The sequence below is a fragment of the Pieris rapae genome, chromosome 8, assembly GCF_905147795.1.
Source record: "Pieris rapae chromosome 8, ilPieRapa1.1, whole genome shotgun sequence".
NCBI classification, from domain to species: Eukaryota; Metazoa; Arthropoda; class Insecta; order Lepidoptera; family Pieridae; genus Pieris; species Pieris rapae.
This window is the reverse complement of record NC_059516.1, coordinates 9,075,423-9,091,983: the sequence shown is the minus strand read 5'-3', so window position 1 is coordinate 9,091,983 and position 16,561 is coordinate 9,075,423. Positions and strand designations below refer to the sequence as shown.

At 33.0% G+C, this 16,561-nt stretch overlaps 1 protein-coding gene across 6 annotated transcripts in view; it reads right to left on the bottom strand.

The window, feature by feature from the left end:
- LOC110998605 (protein tramtrack, beta isoform) overlaps positions 1-16,561 on the bottom strand; it is a 297,133-nt gene that overhangs the window by 277,753 nt on the left and 2,819 nt on the right. The window contains exon 5 of one of the 6 annotated variants that reach the window (XM_045629270.1): positions 7,608-8,122. The exons of the other annotated variants lie outside the window; for them this stretch is intronic. Within the exon in view, the coding sequence (XP_045485226.1) occupies positions 7,623-8,122 (500 nt within the window). The 3' untranslated portion in view covers positions 7,608-7,622. Of the gene's footprint in view, positions 1-7,607; positions 8,123-16,561 lie in introns of those variants that run through there. 6 annotated transcript variants of the gene reach the window in all.

Sequence of the window (16,561 nt, the reverse complement as noted above, 5' to 3'; positions counted from 1 at the left end):
CTCAAACACAGTGCCACCTGACATCTCTCAGCTTTTTGATAGGATCGCGCGCATCGCCAGGTTACGCGTCGGGGGTGAGAGCCACCATCTTCGTAGAAGATATGACCATCGGCTACCAAATGCAACCCTCCACGAGCCGACCGAATATAAAACCATCCTAGAACAAACACATCGTGACTGTTTGTAGGTTATCTCATATTAAATTGTATATTTAACATCAGGTTACCTTACTTAAATAAAGCAGCTAATAAGACGAATAAAGCTAGGTACAACTTCAAATGAAAATCTAGAGGGTCGCTTCTAATATTACGTCTCATATTCTAGATTCAAAATGGCCAAGAATTCTAGCTGGTTAAGAAGAAACAAAAATTGAATTTAGAATATTCAAAAATTGAATTAAGAATATTATAATAAAAACGAAAACAATTATACCAACTATTAAAAAGATACTTTAACTAATATAACTAAGGTAATTTGAAGAAAAGTCTCGTTACATCAGCACGATATAATAATTTCTTTGTACCTATACAGTGAAATATTCACTAACATACTACGTAGCGTATACATTCTCCTTCGGCGACAGTCGCCACTACCGAATCCATTATCATTTACATTCCAACTTAGTATAAAATATCTTATCACAATATATAAAATAATACTTCAAATAATACTTTACAGTTTTCTCGTATACATTCGTTATTGGTATATAAAATGGTAAACACATAAAGGTAAACAATTATATATCTTTGTGTAAGTACAGCCGTAATAGACCCATAAGTACTGTAAAAACTATAACTTGTAAAATATAAAGTAAAAATAAAAAAAATCTCACTACAACAAAAATCTTATACCTAAAACGTATACATTGAGTATTATGATTAATTAAATAGGTAAATGCAATCTACAATAACAAATTGTTCCATTATTCCTAACATCGTATACATGACATGACTTGATTCGTAATTTTTGCTGCGCGAGCAAAATCGAATTTGGGGTAAGGGAAAGCCGTAACGACTAGTAAATATTTTAAATGCATATATTATTGCGGGTTCTGTATAAAGCGGGACAGATGCACAGAACATTCGAGGCTAACAATTGAAAAATCTTTGTAGATTTTTTGCATTTTTTACTTAAGAATTAAGATATATCTCAAATTAACTAATTGGTTGTTTAAAATTGGCTCTAATGGAAATGAGTTTCGTGATTGCACTTAAGTACAATAAAGTTCAATAAAGCAAAAGTTCCCTTACCCCTTTTACCTAAACCAATCCTTCCAACATGTTCTTAATTATTCAACCGAAACCAACCAACTGGAGTAGAAACCTCTAATACAACAATCCAATTTGTATATACTATGTACACATTGCGAAAAATTGTAAAAATATTTGTAAAAGTAATGTATAAAAATACTTAGAATATCATAAGAAACTATCACTTTGTACAACGCACTAAAACTAAGACCGCTGCGTGGAAGATCGTAACTGAATGAGGCAAATGGTTACAGCTGCTTGAAAAATATACTATTTGCTTTGAAAATATTATCTGTATATAAATTGTAAAATGACTCTTAAAACTTCTACAAAAATACTCAGCTTGAAGACAGTCCGGACATTACTTAACTTTGTTGCGGAGACATCAATGCGTGAATGCATCGAGATCTTGTCTGAGTTCAGGTCATGAACAGACGGCCTCGCTATAAACTATTAAGATTCGTATACTTTTAGATTATAAACCTACTTATTTTATATCATCGATCTCTTTGGAGAATATAGGTCAACATTTAAACAGCATTATTTGAAAAATACGTCTTAAAGATTAGTACCAACCGCCGGTAAAAAGGCACAAAAGCAAAATAACATTCCTAAAACTTAATTTCGACTTATAAATTTACAAGCTTCAAAGCTGCCATCATTTAGAAACTCCATACCAAGATCTAGACTAAGATTTTTGAGATCACAATATGTGCCAACATCAAAGTATTACCGGCGGTCGAAGGAAATTGACTTGATAGAGTTTTATAGAGAGCGTTTTAATTTAAAACATAGGTCTAAGTGGAGTGGCGCGTACTCCGCAAGTGTGCGCACTGTTCATCTGCACAACCCTCAAACCAAACGTATGTACCGCAGCCCGACATCGGGGGTTTCTAGAACAACGCCACCACACCTTGCCACTCGCCGCACGGCCATTAAAACAGAATCTATGCGCCCCAACTTCTATGGCGGGCTTTCCTCGTTTACTGAGACAATATCGAAACTGCCCCGGAAAGCAAGGAAATGGAAACGGTAGGCCCAATGTTGGAGTTGGCTCAGCTGGCGTTGAGTTACCTGTAACTAATATATTATACGATTACAAACGGCCGAGTTCAAAACACAAATACATATTTACATTGTATGCTTCTTGTATCACAGCTACAGGAACGTTAGCAAAATAAAAGACTGGGATTGTAGTAATAACTTTTTCCTTTAAGTAATCTCTATACAATGATTTCACTTATATTCTATTGGTGAAAAGAAAAGACTATCATCAAACAAAGCGAGATTAAAAGATGTTAATTGTATTACAGTCCAAAAACAAAGTCGCAATTGATATTTTTATTCCGCCATTTTTGACTAACAAATCGTTTGACTCGCGGCGTTCGCTTTCGCTTGCATCTGTATATTTTGATATTATGATACTGATGGGAGTGTCGAACGGCAAGAACGTGATTATATTCGGTAGTGATATTAGCTTTGCATCCCTTGTCAGATTTGATGCATAGCCAGTTGCATCGTCCATTGACAACCGAACCACGACGCCGAAACCTTTCACCATTGAACACAAGCAATGGATTGCCCAGCTTTGACTTTGCCCAATATACTGAAAATATAATAATACTTTCCTTATCCATATTACTTGTTACCGTCTAATAGAATTATTCGTGAGAAATGGATAATATATACACAATATGTTACAGAAAAGGATAGACGATTGAAACGGGCGCTCTTGTCTGATCTTACTAAACTGTACCTTCTTTCAAGATCAATTGGTTTGAGGCACCATATTTTTATGAATATTGATTATCATATTACATCATTTAAATTAATTCAAGCAATTTTTTGAGAGAACAGTAGAGCAAGTATCACATCGTAAACTATTTCTTAATAATCAAAAAATAGTAGTATTAAAAATATTTATTTTACATTCCAATTTAAACTTAAATCTAGTGGATTCCACAAAAAATATACAATTAAAAAGTGAAGTTCCATATACTTACATTATATTATAACACAAAAAATTACGCAGTTATTTAAAAAATTCAATTAATTCGTTCATTTTCAAAACCGTACAAAATCTCAACAATACATAATTGTCTTATGATTAATAGGAATGCTTCTTTAAGATTTCTTCTACTTCATTTCTCATGTTTTCACAGCCTTACAAGCCACTGGAGTCTAAACTTATGTTAAAATGGTTTAGGCTCTAGCTGATTCCTATGTTGATCCAAATTAAAATATAAAACTTTATCACACAATAACACAATAGTTCATGATACAAAAGTATTACTGGACCTCGGACTTTACACCATTTTGTACGCGATGGAAATACTTTTCAGCTGATGACGGCCCGTCAAAATTGTATGGTGTGAAGTTAGGTTCGTGATTGTGTCCACCTTTAATGCGAATAAACCTTCCATGTAACGTTGTTTGGACTCTGCACAGACACCCTTTTGCATCCTTATCTCGGCATGCCCAATTCAACTTATCTCGGTACTGATTATTCACCCAGAACTTATTATTTTGAAATATCAATACTGACTTGCCGGCTCTAGACGGCAAGAAGAAGGCTTCTGAAAAGAAAACACCAAGTTACAACGGCATTGCGAAGGTGAAATTAGTTTCTGGTTATCGAGTCCTATGCTAGTAATAGCTAAGTAAATATAATTACAAGATTCCACTGTAGCTATTTCGCTGGTCCTACATCTTACAATTTATTTTATTTTTGATTATAGTTTACTTGGCTGCAGCTGTAAGTTTTGCACCTCATATGATATATAAAATCACGTAAGAGTAATTATCACAGAATAATTAGTTTTTGTATGATCGAATAAAAAAACATGAGGTGAGGTTTTAACCAATCATCGGAAACAAAAATAATAAACAATATATAGGTATAAACATTAATTTTTAATATTACAACCTTAATACTCTTATTAACTTACTTAATATAATAAAATATCAAAACTTAATTGATACGAGTAATGCTAATGCATAATGTAAAGCTGGATTTAATTTTAAGGAATGTTTCGTAAAATTACGCTAATTATAACTAATGGTCCCACAATTTATAAGGCACTTGTAGAATCGACATTACATAAGTACTTAAAAAAATATTCTGTCGTGTTATTGCTTTACTATAATCACAAAATGTAATTATCAGTAGGAAATGGAAACGAACTAAGTCCGTACCAAAGTTTTGCTTCACAAAGCACCTTTACATTTTTCCAGTCAATTACTTTAAAAGCTTCAGTTATCTTTTAACTTACATTATTGTCAATTATAACACTATAAACTACAATATACTTAAAAAAATGTACGTGTTAACGATAACAATGTAATACCTGTGCAAATTCTTTTAACAGTTCAGCAATCTGTCGTGAGCAATATCATAACCTCATAAACAAAATTTAATATCACCAATCAAAAAATAAATTCTAATTTATTCCAAATCTAATTTACATATATTTTTAAATTTATAGGCACTATATCATCTGCATATTATATAAATATACTTGAGTGGGCTGGAACATATAGTATTATTTCAGAACATAGCAGATATGTATGTACCTCAATGTAATGGACTTTGGTCCTAGAATATATGACGTTCATGTCAAAGTTCATTTCTGGTCAAGGTCAAATCTAAAACTGGCTTATCAAGATGATGTGGCGCGTGGAGGATGGTTATGCAATCCTTTCACCGCTACCACGTTGGGTCCGAGCATGTGAATTCGGGCCTTGCAGTTTGTCTTCTTCGAAGTGCAGCGCCATATGACTTTATCCCTCAACTTCGACTCCTCACAAAAGGGAAACGTATTTACCATCATAATCATCTTGCCCCGCCGTGATTTCAAGTACTTAATTCCTGCTACATAGAAACTTTAATTAAAAACACTACTCCAAAATTTTTAATACCACCACCTTAGATTTACGTGCATCGATCCAAATAAAACCCGCGGTTATTTATAAGTACGATTTAATATTTCACAAAACATACCCCATACATAAACCCAAAAATCTTAATATTACAATGGTAAATACAAAATTACACTATAAGACTCGAAGGTACAGTTATCATAAATGAGGTAGATAAAGATATTAAAACTTACAATATACTGGGCCCTAAAGTGGCTGTGGCGATATTGAAGTACCTTCCGTGAGATTCTCTAACATTCAAACGGCATTACAGCTACACAACATTTAACACGCGAAGAAATACGATAAATTCGTTTCATTTATTATTTTAACCTATCTGCAAATCGGTGAATTGCACTTTCTATAACCGCTGTAATTGACAATATCTGTGAAAAATTTTAGTTCTCGGCAAATAAATCGGTAAGATAAGCAAAACTTTTAGACTTCGTTACTACCTTCTGAATCATTCATCGCGAAATATCTTGCCAAATTACTTGCAGAGGCCTATATGAAATTGTTTTGTTCAGATACGAATCATTCTTGTTCATCGCCACGGCCTTACAAGTACATACTCGTTGTTTGGCATACATATCTAGTGCGTCAGGTACAATAGGTCGTGTCAAACGGATGTTAATATTACTATTTTAACTAAAGTATACTGTGACGTGCGCAAATTATTACCTACTATTAATTAAATCTAAATGTTTTGGTCTCAGTCTCAATATTATTTCTCCACTTACTGAAACAAGTTCAATCTAATCAGTTTTAAATATCTTAATAATTAATAAACATAAAAAATTAGTTTTCTACCATTTGACACGAACTATATAGCTTTATTAGTCTAGAAATTGCTAAAACTGTTTAAACCAAAACCGTGTATACCTAAAGTATTTAATAACAATAAAAAAATTAGTAAAAATTTGTACTTAAATCAGAGTCTTAAGATACGTATGATAATTCACATTATTGAAAAATTCGATAAGTAACAAATTATCATCCGAAAACAATTAATAAAATATATTAGACAACAGTCTCAGAACCTATCCACATTAAAGACATCAACAGCAAACATTCCAGTACAGTTAAAACTATTCAAAGAGGTAGATGAGTTACAATAATATTAAGGTAATAGAGGCGACGCCGGACCCTGCGCAGAGAACTGCCCCGACGCGCCCGATACTCTACGAATAACCTAAACTAACCTAAACCTTACCCGAGTAAAGCTTCTGAGTATTTATTCGTGTATAAAATTGTATAATTAAACTAATCTGTAAACCCGTATAAAAAGTGAAGAGGTAGATGAGTGTTCTTAAGTACTTAAATCCATTCTAAGGAGCACAACATCGGTAGGAGTTTGCGCGCTCACAACGAATGACGCGCTTGCACACGCTAGTAGGTAGGCATTTGCATTAGTAAAAACCCAGCAAATTCTTATAGATAAAGAGGCGGACGTCTAATGTCTAAATAGCAACTTGAAATATGTATAGTTATAATATCTCTCAAAATAAATAAATATTTCTAAGTACAGGCGAGGGATCCCCATTGCTAAAATCCGAACCGAGTTCGCGTATTCAGTCTCCTCCACGTTTCTGACAGTACGTCTACTGCCAGACAGTTCCTACGCACCCGTTTCGATCGCAAATAACTTTCGGTCCTTCTCGAGTTCTGAAACCTACCTCACGTGTTGACCAACTTGCCTATATCGTCCGAATCCATTCTGATGATGCTGCTCAGATGGATGAGCAATAATTAAACCAAACACTAAACTGAGCCAATTTCCAGATATTAACCATCTATCTTAACATTACATTACGAAATTTATGAATGTAAATATCTAAGCTCCCACTAAACTTCAGCAGACAGCGTTTTCAGGATTCATCAGAGGTGCTTCCATTAATTATCGAATCTTTACCTTCGTGCACAAATGAATGTGACTCATATCATGACACAGAAAGCACTCCTGATTACTTAGATATTTTCATTTATTTATTTTTACTCAACGCTTTCGATTTTCTATTCATTCCATAAATAACCCACACCAGCTATACGGATAACATTATCATGGACCTCGAAAAGACCGTCTAACCTAGAAAACGTTCCGAGAATCAACACACAGACTTGTTACCGTAGTCGCAAAATCCATGAAATCACAACACCTATGCCATACATGCAAGATTTCAACACTTACGTCCACGTTACCGACTAATTTTATCCAACGAAGCCATTCTTTAAATAATCTCCTTCCTTATCCCCTTATAACCTATGCAATATTATAATTATTCTAAAATTTGATTACATATACGTTTCATGTAATTTTTAAAACGCTTCTAAAATATTTTTCGATTTGATAACGTGATAAATAACCGTAAATAACGTTTCGTGATCTAGTGCTTTAGTTGCGCAATCAAAGAGAGCTCAAAGTTAACAACTAGTCGTCATTATCATTTCGAGTCATTAGTTTTCCTCCTTAAGAGGAGTGTCAACAAGTAAAGGTTTAGCCGTTGGCTGGTGTTGAGTGGAAGCTGTCAATGCATTAGGCGAGGCCTGTTGGCCGTTACCGCCTGTAGCAGCTGTGACAGCAGCTGTAGCGTTTGCGGATGCCGAGGCATACGCAGTTGATGCATAAAGAGCCAACGCCTGCTGCAGTTGTAAAAGTTGTGAATGAGGATCGTAGGGAGCCGGTGCACGATGACCGCTCTGATGTGGTGTACGTACAACGTAACGGCCGTCAGCAAATCGCCGTACATTGGGCGGAGCGTGGTTATGAGAGTAACGTGAACGCACTATGCGCTCGAAACCTTCTGGACCTTCCGTGTTGACATCAGCTAAACATCGTGATGTGAGCCGGGATGAGCAGTACCATTGCTTCCTGCCATGTGCCAAGTTGTTTTTCAGACGAAAGGTGTAACCTTTGTGTAGCAAAAGTCTTCCTTTTCCCGCTCGAATAAAACGCGCTGAAAATTACAGTAAAATTAGTACCTGCTCGGTAGATAAAGTATGATTATAAAATCGCTTCTATATTAAATATAGATAGTTAAAAACAAAAGCACTTTTATAAACCATATAATGCAAGAAACCCGTGTGCATGCACATGTTATAAACACAATAATAAAACATTATTCGATGGTCGGTTTTCGCAGTAGGAGGGAGCAAAGGAAAAACATATTTATCCATACAAAACTTTTATTATTATGAACGTAAATAAAACAAAGCAACACTGTCATATTTTCTTTATTTAGCTTGTTAAATTTGTACTACTAGCCTATCACTTATAATTTAAAAAATACCATAAACTCGCGTTTTAATGAGCAAAATGTTTGGCACTACGTATAAAGGATTATTAATTTGGTTATGACTAACAATACTTTTATTAGAATAAGATTTATACACAATTTTAATCGGGAAAGGAAGCACGACACATTACAAACTCACCTAATGCTAAAATTCTACTTTTATATTAAATCAATAGCAAATTCACAAAACACGATGAGAAAATTATTTACAAAACTCGTAAATATACACAAAATATAACAGCTACATTATATAATACTAAGACTAGGATTACGTAACAGAAACAAAATTGTTAGAATGTACTTAAAATTGTAAATTCAATATTTTGGCACCTATTTATATTTGCAGTGTGAGATCAAAATATTTCTCTCAACATACACTTATCACATTTTAACAATACATAGATACTAAAAGAACCCGACTAATTTACATTCTAATACATAAAACAGAATAATAATACAAAAAAACTTATAGGAAACATAAAAAATTGCACGCCCTTCCGACTCCTTAACCCTATGACTAGGCCTATAAAAATACATAATAGAAAATACAAATTTGAGAAAATATTTGATAGTGCTAAAACTACATCGACGATATCAAAATTGTCGCGAGAGAATTAGATAAAATTACTAATATGGCGTAACCCAAGCCGATGGATCAAAGTTGTCAAAGTCCAATTGTGGAACCCGTGGCAGGGCGAATGAGTTAGAAAATCTTGAAGAATACTGCGCCGATTTATTTCCGACCGGCTTTCTTTTCCATCGATTCTCATGATTATGTTCACCCATAAGCTTATGCAGTTTTCCCTTTTGGGTGTAGGCTTTGCAACCGCAGCCTCCCATAGTGCATCGCCAGCGCACAATACCCGACCTCATTGTATGCGCAGCGTAAAAACTTTTACCCCGGACCCACAATCGAGGTCGGCCGCCGGGACCCACGCAGAGTCGTACAAAGTTCTCTGTAAACATAATATAATCTTAGGCAAATACTCAAACACTTTAATATTCAATATCGAGACACGAACCAATAAAATAATTCTATAATAATACAACAAAACATTGTTTATTAATTATTATCATCATTTAGACGTGCTTCTACAATATATATTTAAAAATTTTACGCATCTATAGAACACAATTATTATTGGACTACATTATGTATATAATTATTACATTGAGTTTAACTATATCAGCTTCGAATGATTTTTTTAAGCTTGATCTAAGTCTCATTAAGATAACATTCCATATCGCAAATTGGTTACCTAATTATTGCTTATTGACTATATTACATAATTAGTAGTAAGCTTTCAAATTAATAGAATATCAACATATTGACTAGATTATGACTAGACCACAAGCAATTTGTGCTGTAGTAAATTAGACCGCCAAATGTAAATGTATAATGTACGAGAATACTGAAAGTAATTCACTCAATATATTGACATGTAGCTAAAACCACAACCAGATCTTATAATGTTAAATCTACGCACGAAAATTGGGCAAATTATGACCGTATAAAAAAGCAAGTTAGTCATTCAGAATAGCTTTAGCCTGAGTAGCCAAGGCGGCATGCGTGAAGGAACGAGACTGGTTAGTTACGACACATTGAGGCGCCACTGTCGGAGGATCATGAGTGTGCACATTACTCAATGCAAATATACGGTCGTGCAGTGTATGTGCATATGCGCGGCAAGTTCTCCGCGTACACCGCCACCGCACCTTATTCTTCTCCGGAAAAACTTTCTCCGGATAAAAAGAAAACCCATTGAGACGCATATGACGTCTCCCGCGGTTCGATATCACGAATTCCACTGTAAAACACCAACCCTGTCACTTATACACGTCCATGCACCATTTTAGTACGTTAGTAAGGCATGCAATAAGTTCATAATACAACTTGAACTTTAAATGATTCGACATTACAATAAAAATAAAAAATCTCAAAGATTGCTTGATGACTCATTTTATAATTCAATACACAATATCACTGCTTACTATCTACGGCAATAACCTCAATAAGACTTTCAATGCGAAAAAATTCAGCCGAGGGAAGTAACGGGTGATTGTGAACAGTGAAGCTCATCGTTAGCTGGCCGGCATTGGTGAGAGCTCGAGCATGACAGTTAAACTGTCTACGATGCCTGCATGTCCAGTATACACGTGGCCCACGACGCTTACGAGCCACGAAGCCAAAGCCGTTGATCATGAGGCAGGGCGCCCCACGCTGCGTCACCGTGTAGCTCACGGCGCCATCTTCGCTCCCTGTCATTACCATAGCAACACGGACAAATCAAAATAACAAATAATACCTTAATCTATTTATTATGCTATTTGATCACAATGTTTTATAATTCATAGGTATGATTTGTTATATCATTTATTATAATGCATATCAGACTATGTATCTAAAACTATGGTTTGCCTAGTTTTTGTTGATATGAATTAAATAATATTTGATGTTCATAAGCGTACATCATGTTACCTATATGAATAAATTATTTTTGATTTGATTCTGCATATCATTGTATTTGATTGTATACTAAGTATGGTAAAGAAAGAGAGATGATGTTAAATAATTAAAAAATATTTACAGTTCTTATAGCTAACATTAAATACACACTGACAAACTGTCCACACAAAGGACTATCACACAGATGGGCATGAAACAACTTCACCCAAATCATATTTACGGGCAATTTTGCGCATATGATTATCGGAATGGTTATGTACTGGATTGGTGACTTTAAGGATGTTATTCTTAGAGGTGATTCTTGCTCGGCACCGTTTTCCGTACTCCATGCATCTCCAAAACGTACGACCGCTTCTCACACTGTCAGTCACAAATATGTAAGGTTCGTATATCAGTTGTAAGTGGCCACTTTTTGTTTGTATGAAATGCAAATCACCCTTCACATTACTGTTTATGTTACCTAAAACTATTTAAAATAAGTTAGATTGTATAAAAAAGCTATTTTAGTCACATAATTACATTCTAGGGCTTTAACTGAAACCACTGGTATATCAAAGAATCTTTATTAAGAATTATCTAAATAAATGGGTAAAATAATCAATACCAGCAATAATTACATTATCTTAAAGAAACTTTCTGATTAAGTAAACGATAAAGAGAGGCATCTTGTGGTGTGAGCAAAAATCATTTAAATACATGTTTAACAAATATTTTTTTTTTGTATACAATTTATTATATATGAATAATTTAAGCTGTATACAATTCAAATTTAAAAACTTTATCTGTTGCATTTAAAACAAGATGTAATATTAGGTATATAATAATAATAATAAGATCCAATTCAAATATATAATTAAAGATAATACTAAGTAGTTAAAATTCTAGTTAAAGTTCTACGTGTTTTTAAATTAACTTTCTAAAAAAATATTTTAGTATAGATTTTGTATATCTGTATTTTCTTTAAGAAACCGCTTTTAGCAGTGATACTGCTGATATACATCATCCTTTGTCTTCTTTTATTTTATATTTGTCCCTCCTGATTAAGGTTATTGGGATGTAAATAAAGTGTAAGTATAATTTTTATATAAATAATGCAAAGCAACAGGGTATTTGGGAAAATGACAAATGGGTATTTTCTAATGTTAGTACAATCCTAGCTTGTCATTAGGTTTGGGACTCCCTACCCTCAGGTTGAGTATTAATACCCTGACTGTAACCCAAACATTTTTCTATTGATATACATAAATAACCTGGTTGTTAATAATAACACCAGAAAATATTGTTGGTTTAAACCTAAAAATCAATCAGATTAAAATGCATAAAAGGTTTTATCTACTTGTCTACAAAGAAACATATATTGAAATCGGACACAATCTTCATTGTGTCAAAAAATCTGAGATAGTAGTGACAGAGAACAACCTGAAAATAATGCCACATTGAACTTAACCACCTGCAATAAAAATTATTAGGTCACAAATTTATAAGCAGTTCAAGTTTTTTGTCTTCAAGTATTTACATCTACGGTAATAAATGCACCAGATGCAGATATATCATGATTAATTAATAATTTTAAGAATAATACAGCCTAGAACCTTAATTCTACACAATTATTTTTTTTACTTTTAACAAGTTGAATATTAGGTATATAGGTCTAGATTCTGTTCCATTTTATATGTAGCACATTATTTTATTCTTTAGCAGGTAACATAATCCTATTTGCTAAATTTAAGTCCAGTAACTGGAAGAAAGCAAATAATTTTTACTCACCATGACTATAATCTTTACATTAGAAAAACCTTTGCTTGAGATTACCTTTCATATGAAAGATATTATTCAGAGCTTTATGATATTATTCAGAATATGAGATTTGCTGATGAACAAACAAAGTTTAAGCAAAAATTTAAGTAGATTTATTATTATGGTATAAGTTTTACTGATCTGCAGATATTTATAAATAGATAATATGTATTTACTCGCAAATACTTTAAAATGCAATTCGCAATTGTGTGTATTCACCAGCATTGAAACATTAAGCTTTTTATAGTTTCCTAAAGCTTTCCATTGGGTCAATCTAAGTAATTAAAAGTATGTTTGAAATATAAGAATTACAGAAAAGAGTTATTATATTCAATGCTTACATTTTCCTTCATAAAATTTTGATCTTTGAATTTTGCTGAATCTTTCATCTTTGTTTACTAACATTATATCCATAATTGCATATTAAATTATTTTATTTATTCCAAAATTACTTAACATAATTCTTGTGAATGTGTTACAATTTGATAAATTGATATGTCCCAAATGTGAATAACTAATCCAAACATCATTTTTTATCCATAATAAAACAATGTAAAGAGTACATTAGTTTTAAATAATATAAGATGAGTGTTAATTACTTAATGTTAAAAAAAATTGAATTGTCATGTCTAAACATAAACAAGTTAAAATCATTATATATGGAGTACTACGAAATTCTAAGTAGTATAAATTTGCTTTTCTGTATCTATATAAGTATTTAGAAAATTGTTTTACTATTTGGAGGTTATGTTTACAAGCTGCCAAATACAATGTAAACGGAAAATTGCGGTTCAACAAATTTGTATACGAAAACAAGCCACTATAAATAGTTGCCTTATCAAGATAAAATCTTATAGATTTTCAGTATTTCAGTTTAACTACATGTACTAATGTAAATTGGTGGTAGGGTTGACAACCTCTAGTCTACCATGTCGTACTACTTGCCACAACTTTCCCCCTACTTTTAGTGAGATGATTGTTAAGAAATACATACCTGTTTTGACACCTCATAAATTCAGCTAGTAATCATCACAAATACACCTAACAAACACCATTTACACTGGCAAAACAACAGAAAGTTAAGACGTAAACACGTTCACGCGTAAAGATCACACACTGCAAGATATCCATATTTAACACAAATACATTAATATGTACACTTATAAATATTAGTTAATTTATCTTTAATAGGTAAACAACTAGTTAAAAACAACGCTAAACGATATTATTACAGTAAATTCACATTATTGAACATAAACAATCTAAGTTGACACTAGTGACTAGCTAGCTTATTGTACCATAGATTCGCAGCGTAGTATAGACATAATATGTTGTTCCATAAACAAGAATCTCCTATTCCATAACACGCAATAATGTTATTTTACCGAATACAATTTCGATAAGTTTATTTCGAAATACATATATAATATTTTTTCTTAAGGAGCCAAAGTAATTCATGTTTCAACATTACACCATAATCCTTATTTTATACGTTTTTTTAACCAAAGCCATGCTTATGTGCTTTACTGCAAATTACAAGTCGCATAATTGATTACTGTAATTTGCATTTTAAATTAATTTATTCCCCTACTTTTGTTCCATAGTAAGAGCTTTAATTTAGTGTTATAATAGTTGTTCTATTATAGGACATATATCTACTACCTATAGCTACCTATTAACTATTAATTCAAATAAAACCTTGAAATAACAATCTGTATTATCTGTATACTTATAATTTAGTTCAAGAAAATTACAACAAATTTAAAAATTTTGGTCCCTGTGGACGTACGGCAGTGGTGAACCTTTAATGGGAGCAGATTTTCATATCTGTATTCGTTGAGCGAGAAAAGCATCAGCTCTTGGGTCACCGTACTATTTAGCAGGCGCCTACACAAGTATTATCCTATACCAAAACCCGTCCCATCTTCCAAAGGACGATCTTCTTCTACGTATTTAATAATTAAATTGCCAAAATCATACAACATGCACATACACATACATCAACTAGTATGCACTTAAGTAACGGAGAAAAACCAGTTACCATACGATTTAAAATATTTTATTGAACATATGGCAATAAGGAATATTTTTACTATTTCGTAACAAAATCTTATATGCTATAATTTTCTTAGCTAATAATGGACAGAATCGTAATGGATAGCTTTAAAGTTTATAACTTGTACAGTATTTCATGCTTACGGACTTCCTGGGCCATCTATTGAGCAGTAGCATTAACTATTAGTAAATGTAATATAATATATTTACTGTTAATGGTCACGAGCTAAAAAAATATACGGAAAACAATGCTTATGCTTTTTTATATTATTTAGTACGAGTGCTAATGGCAATTGCTTGATTTTAGAACGCTTTGATATGATAGTATCATATTAAGTTTGACTTTATAGTAATTTTTTAAAAAAGGTTGGTGAAATTTAAAGCTTATTTTACACATTATCAAATAAAAGAAAATGTTGCGTTGACAAATCGAATGACGTTCAATTTCGTGGTTACTTACAAGGAGACTAAGTTAATCTCGAGAAGCTTGGTGTATTAAGCTATAGGAGAGTTGCCTATATGATGCGGATTTCACAGGGTATAATATCACGGAGAACCTACAAAGTGCTGGGACACACGGCAAGACTTTTTTAGATTAAAAAGAATGTGTCAAAATTCGCCAGTATTTTTTATTCCCTTATTTCTCATTCTCTTTTCGACTTATCTTAAATAAAAGTGGAAATATTCATTAAGCGAAAACTTTAGTAAAATTTTATTTGTGAGCTGTTAAGAAATAAAATCCGGTTTCCGGCAAATGTTGCATATTTGCGAGACACGTTCAGCTTTATATGTTGCGTCTTTTGGTATCTCTCCTAAGTCCTACTGATGTGAGTAGATCGTAACGACCTGTGTAGCTACGCCTAGTAATTTTACCATCATTTCAGTCTAATTATTGAAATTAAGAAATTATGCAGTATTTCCACTATGTCTGTCTGTGCTAGCAAAAGGGTAGGTAAGTTTTTAAGTTTATAAGGTTCATTATTTTGTATAACATATAAATCATTTGTAATAGCTACTCTATACATCCACCGCAATTTTCTTGTACTATCACAAAGATATCCAGATTGGAGAATAATAACTGGCCAGCACATATGACAGATTGATGCCTTTTTCCGGATGTTATTCTCTAAATAATTAATTTACAGCCATTTTCTTCTTGTATGTGGTCTGTAATAAAAAAATACCGTCGAACTATTTAAACACTTTAGCTTTCATTTGGACCTCTAAGGACACTACTTTTCATATAAACGCGCGACGTGGACTAAAGTGTGACGGGGTATTTCCTTTTTCATGTGACAGTGAACCTGCTGGGCAGTTTATACGGCGCACCATCACTATATGGAACCACCTACCCACTGAATTATTTCCAAACCAGAGGGGCCTTTAAAAACAAAGAGCGTAGGTACCAATTACGGCCGGCAACGCACTCGCGAGCCATCTGGCAATGTGAGTGGGCGGTGGTATCACTTGTCAGATGAGCCTCCAGCCCGTTTGCCTTCCGATACATAAAAATATAATAATAAATATAAGTGAAACAATGTATAAATAAAAATACAAAATGTTAGAAATAAGCTTTGAATATGGATTCTTACAAATAAAAGTAAGTCACTTCAAAGGCTTTATAAATAACTAGCTGAACTGGCAAACGTCGTTTTGCCATGTATATCATTTATGGTTATTATGCCTCACTCGACATAGATAGTGTGTCGCGGACGTTTTTGTAGATATTTATAAGATTTACAATTACTTAGAACATTTTATGGTTCTATCTTTAATAGTTT